This window comes from Aegilops tauschii, chromosome 3 (genome assembly GCF_002575655.3).
Source record: "Aegilops tauschii subsp. strangulata cultivar AL8/78 chromosome 3, Aet v6.0, whole genome shotgun sequence".
NCBI classification, from domain to species: domain Eukaryota; kingdom Viridiplantae; phylum Streptophyta; class Magnoliopsida; order Poales; family Poaceae; genus Aegilops; species Aegilops tauschii.
This window is the reverse complement of record NC_053037.3, coordinates 580,882,210-580,894,801: the sequence shown is the minus strand read 5'-3', so window position 1 is coordinate 580,894,801 and position 12,592 is coordinate 580,882,210. Positions and strand designations below refer to the sequence as shown.

Sequence of the window (12,592 nt, the reverse complement as noted above, 5' to 3'; positions counted from 1 at the left end):
GAAAATACTCTTTGCCACAAGTCGAGCTTCATAGACGGTAACTTTACCGTCCATGTCTGTCTTCTTCTTAAAGATCCATTTATCTCAATGGCTTGCCGATCATCGGGCAAGTTCACCAAAGTCCATGCTTTGTTCTGATACATGGATTCTATCTCGGATTTCATGGCCTCGAGCCATTCGTCGGAATATGGGCCCACCATCGCTTCTCCATAGCTCGTAGGTTCATTGTTGTCTAGCAACATGACTTCCAAGACAGGATCATGCATTACTCTGAAGTAGTGCGCATCCTCGTCGTCCTACGAGGTTTGGTAGTGACTTGATCCGAAGTTTCATGATCACTATCATAAGCTTCCACTTCAATTGGTGTAGGTGCCACAGGAACCACTTCCTGTGCCCTGCTACATACCAGTTGAAGCGATGGTTCAATAACCTTATCAAGTCTCCACCATCCTCCCACTCAATTCTTTCGAGAGAAACTTTTCCTCGAGAAAGGACTCGTTTCTAGAAGCAATTACTTTTGCTTCCAGATCTGAAATAGGAGGTATACCCAACTGTTTTTGGGTATTCTATGAAGATGCATTTATCCGCTTTGGGTTCGAGCTTATCAGCCTGAAACTTTTTCACATAAGCATCGCAGCCCCAAACTTTTAAGAAACGACAACTTAGGTTTCTATAAACGGTGTCGTCTCAACGGAATTGCGTGGTGCCCCTTTTAAAGTGAATGCGGTTGTCTCTAATGCCTAACCCATAAACGATAGTGGTAATTTGATAAGAAACATCATGGTATGCACCATATCCAATAGGGTGCAGTTGTGATGTTCGGACACACCATCACACTATGGTGTTTCAGGCGGTATTAATTGTGAAACACTTTCCACAATGTCTCAATTGTGTGCCAAACTCGTAACTCAGATACTCATCTCTATGATCATATCACAGACATTTTATCCTCTTGTCACGACGATCTTCAACTTCACTCTGAAATTACTTGAACCTTTCAATAATTCAGACTTGTGTTTCATCAAGTAAATACACTCAGCATCTACTCAAACCATCTGTGAAGTAAGAACATAACGATATCCACTGCATGCCTCAGCACTCATTGGACTGCATACATCAAAATGTATTACTTCCAACAAGTTGCTCTCTTGTTCCATCTTACAGAAAACGAGGCCTTTCAGTCATCTTGCCCATGTGGTATGATTTGCATGTCTCAAGTGATTCATAATCAAGTGAGTCCAAACGATCCATCTGCATGGTGTTTCTTCATGCATATATACCAATAGACATGGTACGCATGTCTCAATCTTTTCAAAAAACGACTGAGTCCAAAGATCCATCTACATGGAGCTTCTTCATGCGTTCTACACCAATATGACTCAAGTGGCAGTGCCACAAGTATGTGGTACTATCATTACTGTCTTATATCTTTTTGGCATGAACATGTGTATCACTACGATCGAGATTCATTTTAGGTGCAAGACCATTGAAGGTTTTATTCAAATAAACAGAGTAACCATTATTCTCCTTAAATGAATAACCGTTTTGCGGTAAACATAATCCAATCATGTTCAACGCAAACACCAAATCTCGATGGTAGAGGGAGCATGCGATGCTTGATCACATCAACCTTGGAAACACTTCCAACGCACATCGTCATCTCACCTTTAGCTAGTCTCCGTTTATTCCGCAGCTTTTATTTCGAGTTACTAACACTTAGCAACCGAACCGGTATCTAATACCCTGGTGCTGCTAGGAGTACTAGTAAAGTACACATTCATACAATGTATATCCAATATACTTCTGTCGACCTTGCCTGCCTTCTCATCTACCAAGTATCTAGGGTAGTTCCGCTTCAGTGACCGTTCCCCTCATTACAGAAGCACTTAGTCTCGGGTTTGGGTTCAACCTTGGGATTCTTCACTAGAGCAGCAAACGACTTGCTGTTTCATGAAGTATCCCTTTAGGAAAAAAGTACTTCCTTCAGTTAACTTAAATTTTTAGGATTATTCAAAGTGTAGGCATTGTATACCTTTGTTTAATAATAAAATGCTGAATAATCTGATAGTACAATGTGTATAATCAGACTTTTATCATTTATTGGAGGAACTATATATATGGCGCCCAAATCCTCTAGATAGAAAGACATCAATTAATTCCTCGGCAATTCTAGACAACAAACGATTCTCCCGGCTTCAGGCCATGCTCACGCTGGTTTCTCATGAATGTATGTCATCAGCAAAATGTCAGCGTTCCACGACACCACATCACACCATAGTATCTCCCTTATTCATTTGGTTAACCTATACATCAAGGATTGTGTGTTGCTGGTAGATATAATCCAAACCACCCAAGCTGAATCTGCTCTGTTTCTCTACAACATAATGAGATTGAACATATAAAGGATGAGGGACTGCGCCCAACTAGCGGCCGTGGCCACGTCTCCTTTTATTCATCTATAAACAGTGCGTGCACGTTACTCTAGCGACGAGGGAAGGGATAAGGTCCCGAGCGCCGCGTCCAGCATCCTCTCCTCTCCCTTTCCCCTCGCTCGCTTCCTCCTCCCGAGCCCGCAGATCCCTAGCCACCATATATAAGGAGGAAGGAGGAAGGGAATGCTTGATCTTCAGCCATTTCTTGACTCTGAAACCCAGGTTAGGATTTTCCCCTGTTAAGTATGAACATATAGCAAGGTAAAAGGCCATCCATACTGATTTTCCTTGTCTGTATTCTTGTTCATATCTGTAAAAAAATTGTGGTGGTCATGATTGATCTAAGTATCATGATTTGTAAATTAGCTGCAGATGTTAGAACCAGCGCCAATTTTGTAGTCAATTGGTTACGTTGTGCTGTAGTGACCGAGGGTAGTATACATCTCATACTGCACTCTCAAATTTGATTAGTGATTTTCTCAAATAAATAGAAGCATTGCTATCATAAACTGTTGATTGGTGAATCATGATTTGTAAATTAGATGCAAATGTTAGAACCAGCGACGATTTTGTAGTCAATTGGTTGTGCTGTAGTGACCGAGGGTAGTATACATCTCATACTGCGCTCTCAAATTTGATTAGTAATTTTCTCAAATAATAAATAAGAGCATTGCTATCATAAACTGTTGATTTGTGATGCAAGCACTGCATACCTTAAAGAAGGGGTTGTGGAACATTGCTCGAGCTATGCTAGCTAAATATAAGAATTCAGACCATATCGATTCTCATCTGTTCTTGTCTTTTTCTTTCGGGCAAGGTTCTCTTCTTGTCGAGGGGAAGGTATCTAGAATGTTTCATACATATTTTGTTTTCTATCCTTGTTTTATTGTCTTATACCTTGAGTTGCACTGCATTATACTACGATGGTATAATGCAGTTACTGAACTAATATACCTATTCATGCTTATGTGATCAGTGGAATCTTGTATTTGTATCTATGAATCGGTCAGCCTACCTACAACATTCAGACGTTGTATCTGCTCGTTTCTAGGTTAATTTTTTACTTTGTCCTGCAGGCTTCTAAGTTCTGCATGTACATTGTTTATTCGATGTTGTCTGTCTTATTTTCTCTTTGGGTTTCTACAGAAGAGAGATGTCTATGGAGCTTGGGAACAATATCTTGGGTTGGAGCGGACTGATACTGCAATAAAAGGGCCTATACAGCCTATCAGGTATGCAGTTGTCTTGCTGGGAGGTGAACATATCTAACTTTCCGATTTCAAGTTCTACCTTTACCCATGCTTGGGCTTAGATATGTCGTACCTATGCTTTGTTGTCTATGTAATAGAGCTTCAATTTCTTTTACAAGATTTTCTGTAGGCTTTGCGTTTTTTCAGACAGTAATGAAAACCTTAATTTCCATTACAGGGACATGCATCTCAATATATCATTGCTCTGTTCTGGTGGTTTTATGTACCTGCAGAACATCACACACATGAGAAGGCAGTGACGTCAAGCAAAAGGGAGCAATGTCGATGGTTCCAGGCACCGATGGAGATCAAGATTGCTGCCTTCCCGAAGATGATCTCCTAATCATCCATTAACCTTGTTGAGTAGACGCACTATTTCTTATTTCGTCACATTGGATATTCTTATCTTATTGACCACATCAAAACAAAGGCTGCCGTGTTGAGTAGATACATTACTTCTTTCTTGGTCGCGCTTGGATATTCTTATCTTATTGATCACATCAGGCATAAAATAGAGAGTATGAGATGTTGTTTGGTGGGCCTCGATGCTGTCACCTATGTTCCTGATCTGTAAAGCTATCATTGTTGAACTATATGTCCGTGGTGCCAAGTTCCCCAAAATGATTTTTTGTAGCTTTATGTGTATGAGAAATAGTGGAAAAAGAACTTTACCTTAGTGATCATCTCTCTACTGAAATTCTTGTTGTGATGATAGAGGTATATGAGCTAGAGTTCTGAGAATTATGTTTTTTAATGTGAACTTTTACCAACAAAAAAAACCCTGAATTTTCTGCGTTACACTTCAATGGAAATTACGGTACCATTCTGCATTTTAACATGTGCATATTCCAGGAAAAGGAAATTCACGATTCATACAAAGGAATGTCATGCTTCCTGTTTTTACCCACTCTTGGCCTGGATCCAAAGCCTTCGTTAGGTTTTTGGATGTGCATGTTCATTTGTTTGTTGCAGCACCATGCCATTTATTTGTTCGGCCCTGTAGTTTGCGTTCTTGCGGCATGCCTCCGCGCCGTGCTGTACCACCGTGGCGTCTTGGCTTTGTCGCGGCTGTTTTACCTGCTGTGTCACTCGCTGCTGACCCACTTGTTTTTCGGAAGAGGAAACGTACGTCCTTTCCTTTTTCTCCCTTATGTGGTCCCTTTCAAATGTATGTTGGCCCCTAGGTCTTTTCCTCGTAGCATGTTCTTAGTTCTCTATTTCCCCGTAGGAGATAGGTTTTTCCCATTCCTTAGTTCTGTTGACACAGCAAGGAATCGTAAAACGGTGCACATTTCTGTTGGAAAGGCTACGTGCTCACAACATGGGTGGTTAGTTCTTCGTATTCCTCTCTATCATTGGTTGGAATGTACCTCTGGTTTCTCTATGTAAGCTTCGCACCTTCTTGTTCTACCTGATGCAAAACACGTGCTTTCATCACCTACAATAGTCAGTTGTTTTTGGCACTCTGTGCAAGTGGTACATCATCGATAGGCATTGGATCACTATTTTCTTATTTCAACGATTTTTGTTTCAGCTACCCAATTTTTGTCTTGATGGTTGTCTAAGATGAGTTTCACTTCCTTGTTCAAATCATCCCTGTAGTAGAAGCCATGCAAGCGCCATGTAAAATGGTTTTGAATCAGAACCGAAGCCATCTGTTGGAAGTAACTGTAGGAGATATGCCCTAGAGGCAATAATAAATGTTATTGATTATCTCCCTGTTCATAATTATGTTTATGTTCCATGCTATAACTGCTGTGGTTCCCGAGCCCGTATATCCATAAAGGCTCTGGGGAGAACCCATATGCACGTGTGGAATAATAAATGGTAAAATGTATTCCTAGTCGTGCCTCTAAGACTAGCTCAAGTGTTGCATGATGATTATGTTTTCCCAATCATGGGCATGTCTATGCCAAGCAACTTTGAGGGCACAATGTCAGGAAGGACATTTGTGTTGAATCGACCCGAATTGATGTTATGCTATGAGATACATTCGTCACAAGTTAATGGTTTATAACACAGAGATAGTTAATGTTTGCATAATTCCTTAGACCATGAGAGTATCGAGTTTCTTCATGCTTGCTTCATGAACTTTGGGGTTTGTTAAACGTCATCCGTAACTGGATGGCTATTACGGCGGCTTACGGGTTCATGGGAAAGTATGTTAAGTAACTTGATAGCTCGAGATTGGGATTTGCTCCTCCGACAATGGAGAGATATACTCGGGCCCACTCGGTGTTACGGTGTCCATCATCGTCTGGCCAGACACTTTGTGATTTGATCACGGGGATGCCGGAACACGAAACGAGAAAAGAGAACAAAACCGGTAACGAGGTAACTTGCATAGTGGACAAAGTGTTGGCCCACGGGGATGCAATAAATCTCACCTCAGGTGTTTGTGATATATCGTGAAGCAACAGGAATAGCTCACCTCAACTAGAGGTTCACTCGAATATTCATTCGTGTGGGTATAGGGATCAATATGGGTGTCCACGGCTCCGATGTTGATCATTGATCGGAAGGGGTTCCAGGTCATGTCTATACTTCACCGAACCTATAGGGTCACACGCTTAAGGGTCATCTATCTGCTGAATACTAGACAGGGAGTCTGAGAGAAAATCACCGAAAAAGTTTCGGACAGCGGAATCGTACCGCAGAGAGAGGCCACCGGATGAGTTTCGGTGAAACCGAAAAAGTTGTTTCGGGGTATGCCATTAAGTCAAAATGGTTTCGGCACATGCCTGATAGTTCTTGGAGGGTGCCAGAATCATTCTGGAAACTTTTTGGAATTTTCAGAAATAAAAACCGAAAATGTTTCGGAGCTGCCGGTACCGCTTTGGCTGTTTTTCGCAGATGAAATTCACTAATCTGAAATTGTTTCAGAACGAATCCAAAATCATTTTAGTGGGTACTGGAATTATTCTAAGACCCACAGAAATATTTTCGGATTTAGTGGACGCGAAAAATTGTCTTCATGAATAGTGAAAACGCATTCTTGTTTGCTTTTCACAGATGAAAATCACTAAACCGAAATTGTTTCGGAACGCGTTGAAAATTATTTTAGTGGGTACTGGAAATGTTCTGAGCCCACATAAATATTTTCAGTTCGAACGGACGCTGAAAAATGTCGTCATGAATAGTGAAAGTGCTTTTTGCTTGGCTTCTTGGAGAAGCCACCTTGAGGGCCTTTTTGGTATTTCCCCCCTTGGCTTCTTGGAGAAGCCACCCTTGGGCTTGGCCTATAAATAGGGGTGGAGGGGGCTGCCTAAAGGATCATCAACTGTCAAGTTAGTACAAAGAACACTAGAAGAAAAAATATATCTAGGTTCGTAGACCACCTAGCGACGACTACAAGTACTGTAGCAAGTCGAGGCGTGCCACCGTCGTCGCCCCTCCCTCATCGGAGTCGGGCAAGCCTTGTTGTAGTAGACAGTCGGGAAGTCGTCGTGCTAAGACCCCCCATAGGACCAGCGCAGCAGAACAGCAACCGCCGCTGATGAACAGAAGTGTAGATTGGAAGGGTCCAACCTGTAGACACACGAACACAGACGAACGAAGACCGGATCCACGTAGATCCACCGAAGACAAACGCCAACCGAATCCCACGAGCTCCACCGGAGACAAACCTCCACAGACCCTCCGACGATTCTAAAAACACCATCGAAATGGGGCTAGGCGGGAATGACCTTATTCCATCTACGGAGAGCCGCCGCCGCCTTGCATCTCTGAACAGAACACAAACCCTAACAAATCTTTAAAAACGTTAGAAAATAGAGCCCTCCCACTGGTAAGGGTCGGGATCCACCGCGCCTCCACGGTCCTAAGACCATAGGAGATGAGGAAGACCGTCTGCGCCGTTGACGGGAGGCAGGAGAAACCCTAGCACACTCGGTTCAAGGTACGAGCGGCCGCCGCTAGTCCAAAAGCAAATCTACTAGTGATCAATTGAAGAAAGTACTTGAAGTAAAGGTTTTCCTTTACCGAAAGTACCCTTCTACTCCTAGCTCATTTGAACTCGGGATGAAAAGTAAATTCCGACTTTTTTTCAAAAAAATATAAATAAATTGGTGCAAACTTTCACAAAATTTATCAGTGCGTGGAAATTTTCAGCCCGAATTTTTCATCCTTGAGTGGACGTGCAACATATGGTGAACATCGCGTCCTTTATTTACATGGTACTTTTATTGTTTGGTAGACATGAACCATCTCCAAGCCGAGAAGTTGAGGTGGTGGTCTTACATACAAAGCCGCTATTATCATATCGCTCCAAGCAACTACACGACGTAATCACTGTTTTGCATGCCTTATCCCCAAAGGTAAAGTGCTACTGTTTCCTTTACTGATTGGATATGTTTTGCCTGTGTAATTAATATTAACTAGACTCGGTGAAGCATTTGTTTAACGATCTTGGATTATTTTGTTGGTGGTTATATCAAGTCAGTTTTTCGGTTGGATTTTAGCTAGGTAAGGTAAGTCATCTCAAGTCAACAAAGATTTTTCTTTATTTCCGAAGGTGAGCCTCGGGGGCTATGATGTATTTCATTTATATAGAAAATTATATGTTCATTTGTAGTCCTCAAGAAAAAGTTAGTGGTCAAGTGTACTTCTTGACTACTGATTCGAGTTTCTTTTTTTTAAGCTATAATACTACGAGTCTAGATTTTTCGACCTATTTTGTCACTCACCAAAATTTTAGTTCATGTTAAAAAAAATTGTAATATTTGTTCCCACATTTTTGGTAAAGCTTAAATTCTGCATGACTGCAAATGTTTTTTGCACATATAATTGTCCTCCTACCCCTTTTGCAACGCACGGGCATATATGCAGTATTTATTTCAAGTCCCAAAAGAATAATATGTAAAAAGAAAAACTTGAAGGGACTGTCGGAAGAAAATTTGGGCCTGCTGTCATTTAGGCCCAGACTGGGAAAGGATATGATGGTCCGTGAACCCTCCCCCAGAGCACAAAGGTCACCGAGTCCTCATCCACACGAAACCCTAGCGCCGAATCGCGATCCCCTTCCCCTCGCCGTCACAGCGGCTCCAACCCGTGTGACCGCCGATCTGGTGCCGATGACGCAGAAGAAGTGCCGCCTCCGCAGGAGGTCTCCTCGCGAAGGATCATCCCGCCGCCGCCGCGGTGAAGAAGGCGCATCGTTGTCTGGATCCCATGTCGAATCAGATAGCAGCAGCACGACATCCAGCGCGCAGCCGTCCGGATCCTTGGACGAGCCGGCCGGGCGGACTTCCAGCGCGCCGCCGTCCGGATCCTTGGACGAGCCGCCGGTCGCCTGGCCGGCTCGCGAGTCCAGGTACCATGAAATCCTCGCCTCGCGCCTTGCGGAGTTGCAGTTACAGTTATGCGCCGCCGCCGCCGACGACGACATCTCAAATCTTCCTTCGGATGAAATTGTCCAAGCCCTCACTCGTTCTAATTTCTATGATGATGAGATGCGGGCTGCTCTGGTAGAATATCAAATCCAAAAGTTCTTGAGCGAACCCCACGGGCCAGGTGTTGGAGAGAGAAATTCTGTAGAGGACATGGGCGATGATATCCCTGAGGAGGAATTCGTCAACTACTCCGAAAAGCTAAAGGCTTGCAGACGTGCTGGAATCGACACTGAGACTCGGCTGAATCAAGAGGAGTTTCGCATGCTCCATGTCAAGTATGTACGTCATCGCATCAAAGCTTACCTGGTTAGTCCCATATCAATCCATCTATATGTCTATCGCGATCAATCATATACACATAGTTATACCCTATTAATTATGTACTTACTCAACTGTCCATCTGTGTAGTTGCTGAAAGGAAAGCATATCGACGAGCAAGACGAAGCTACATCGGAATCCAAGTACCCTCTGGAGCTTGCCTTGGAGAATACATGTTTCTCTCCTTACCTGGAAGATGGTGTCTTTGGCTGGTATTTCGACTCTGACCTCTGTTTACTCAAGTCCTTGAGTGACTACCAGCGGCTAGTCCTCCCTAACTGTGTAAGTATATCTGTATTCACTACTTTCAGTCCAGTGATTCATATAGACTTAATTTGTGCTCATGCAGCCAGTAACCAGTTTCTTCTTCTCTTCTTACCTTTGAATTGATGACCACAAATATTTCTTTGACAGCTTGGACAGTTATCGAATGATGACTGCTATTCTCCATTTCTTTATAGCATAGCATGGCTTTGGTTGAGTAACCTCTTGGTTCTAGGAGCCTGAGGTTCTTGGCAAAATGCAGAAATAAAACTATGAACTTCGCATCTTATGGAGATTAAACACAGTTTATATGTGTGTTTGCAATAAATTGTGGAAAATCTCATAAAATGTGCATGGTAGAAGAAAAAGACAAATGTTATACCTTCTTCCCCGGGAGTTTAATATGCTGATGCATTTTTTACGTGGGGCAAGTCCTAAAAAATTGACAAGAGGTCCACATGCAGACTGCTCCCAAATAGAGTACCATCCTTTTTCTGTTTGTGTAAATGGAGTTTTGCCTAATATCTTGAGTCCCTGTATATGTTGCATGTTACAATACTGTTTTTCTTTTTTGTAATTTCTTGAAGTGTGCTAGTACTATAAAATAATAGGCACACACACATATGATCCTAAGAGCATTCCGTGCCCTTATGCTCAGTGCCTGTTATTCTCAGGACAACTGTGATATGTTGCTTTCCTTCTTTTCTGGTGCAGGCTTGGAGTGAGTATGGAAGCTTGAGTCAGTACATCTTGTTTTATAACACCCATGAAGCTGATAGAGACTATGTGCTGTACTGGGAAAAGATGGTCAAGGAAATTAAGGTATGCATGGTGCAGCGATCAGCTAGTCCAAGTTTAAAACTCTGTTTAGTAAAAAGGAAATTGGACTAACAACCTTCTGTTCTTAACAGTGGCTTGAAAATCATGTGCTTAAAGAAGGTACTCCGGAGGTAGGCCTATATGACCTCTCAAAACCATGTAATGACAACTAATCTCTACATATACGTTGTAGCATCACATTAACTTTCCTGTTCTTCTATTTAGTGGGATCAAATCCGTCGTAAAGGTTTTTACCAAGCAATTAGGATTGCTGCTGAGTTCCACAACATTGATTTCGGTCTAGCATATTATGGTTTCATGGTACAATTCCTTTGCCCCTTGCTCGTTTAGATTGTCAGCTCTAGTTATGGTTGTATCTGACAATTGCAATCTTTTGATTAAATTTAGGAGTATATATGGAGGACTCGCTTTTATGTCGTGTTTGTGAAAGATCTTGACCGTGCCTATTTTGAGATTTGGAAGCGGATCAAGGGTCAGGTCAGCATTGTACATCAGAACTAAGAGCAGTTTATTTCTTTGTTGTGTTCTAACCCTGTTTATGCTTGGTGGTATTGTTTTCTTCTTTGTTGGACAACATGTAGACAAGTTTCAGAGATGCTCTGCAGGAAGTTTGCACTGAGAATTTGGTACCATCGCGCCAGAAAACTTTGAAGGCCGAGCTGCAGCGGCCCGGAGGCTTTTTGCAACTGGAGCGACAAGTAGGTTTTGTTGTTGTTGTTGTTCATAGGTGTTCTGTATGTGTTTTCATTGGTTAAGTAGTATCTCTTATGATGCAAATGCTTTAACCGTATTCCCTTTGCAGTTCCGCCGGTGCACAGAGGGCATTAGTAAGGAAGTGAAGGTAAGTATAGTGTGGTGTGGTCCATGCTTTGGAATCTGTTATATACTACTCCCTCCGATACAAAATAAGTGTCGTGGTTTTGAAGTAAGGTTAGTTCAACCTTAGTTCAAAACCGCGACACTTATTATGGACCGGAGGGAGTATATTATATCATTGTCTGATGTCTCTCCTTGGTGTGTATAGCTTCCGGATTGGAGAGTCCAAGAGTTGATTGCGCAGGAAATTAATTACAAGGTTGGTTGTATAGATATTGTTAGGCAATATTGTTTCCGCTTGCAGGTTTTGTATGTAATAGCTCATTCTTTTCCAATTTCAGCGTGCATTGCCAAAGACGTATGCACACTACGCCAGGAAGAAGCTCCAGATTGCAGAAGTCTTAGGAATGATTCCCAAGGCCGAGATACCAGCGTAGATGTGTTTGTTGCTGGAGTCCGCGGTGATCGTTTGGCATTAGATGCCCAAGTACACCTGGGCTTATATATGACGTACCCTTTGAGCAAATTCTTAATATGTTACCCAACATAAGATGTGCCTTAAGATCTTATATGATGATGTCTAACTTTTTCCTACTCTCTCTGTTCACACATAATATGTTCTAACTTTTTCCTGACTCGGATGTGTGTAGACACATTTTAGTGTGTATGTTCCTCATTTTGGTCCGCATGTGTAGTCCTAAAGATCTTATATTTGTGTGTGGAGGGATGACAACAGCGCCGGTGCCACCATTTCCATCGTGGACCCAGGCCCAGCCCTGATGGAGGGGCCGCCCTGGGCCCCAAGTACGTGTGTGCTCTCTGTATCGGGCCCATGAGAAAAGATGATTCTTTGCTAATTTTGATGCAACAGACCTGTACATGTAGCGTACAGTGAACATTACCTGTGGGCAAGTAAATCAACGATTCCCTAAATTGGTGGAACTTTCATTTCCCTCGCTAGGTCCACGCATGACGACATGAGCAATCGACCCAGAGACATGCACTTGTATTTTGATTTTTAGATATAAATGAGACACGTATTACCATGCAAAAAAAAAAGGTCTGGCAAGCCCGAGGACGACCTTGCTGCCGACACAGAGGCCTGGCGGATCGACTAATTTCATGTTCATCGCCATGGACAGGAGTAACAACACCACCGGGCACCGGCCCTGGCAGGCAGTTTTGAAATACAGAGATCAGGTTAGCATCTTCCTGATGCATCATCCAATGGAGCTAGCTAGATTGATATGTGACTAGTTAGTGCCAAAATTATTAGATCTGG

At 42.6% G+C, this 12,592-nt stretch overlaps 1 protein-coding gene across 1 annotated transcript; it reads left to right on the top strand.

Annotated features, from left to right (window-relative positions):
- The first annotated feature begins 8,647 nt into the window (after positions 1-8,647).
- Positions 8,648-11,986, top strand: LOC109745003 (uncharacterized). Its single transcript, XM_020304144.3, has 10 exons — positions 8,648-9,378; positions 9,481-9,672; positions 10,369-10,476; positions 10,566-10,604; positions 10,699-10,794; positions 10,882-10,971; positions 11,076-11,192; positions 11,297-11,335; positions 11,519-11,569; positions 11,652-11,986. The coding sequence occupies exons 1-10, from the start codon at positions 8,755-8,757 to the stop codon at positions 11,745-11,747; spliced, it is 1,452 nt and encodes a 483-aa protein (XP_020159733.1). The 5' UTR covers positions 8,648-8,754; the 3' UTR covers positions 11,748-11,986.
- Positions 11,987-12,592: the final 606 nt, after the last annotated feature.

Excerpts from the sequence above, each read along its gene's own strand:
- LOC109745003 (XM_020304144.3), top strand. The coding sequence starts at position 8,755 with ATGACGCAGAAGAAGTGCCGCCTCCGCAGGAGGTCTCCTCGCGAAGGA. Across the intron at positions 9,673-10,368 it reads GGCTAGTCCTCCCTAACTGT|GCTTGGAGTGAGTATGGAAG; the intron begins GTAAGTATATCT and ends TTTCTGGTGCAG. Across the intron at positions 10,477-10,565 it reads AGATGGTCAAGGAAATTAAG|TGGCTTGAAAATCATGTGCT; the intron begins GTATGCATGGTG and ends TGTTCTTAACAG.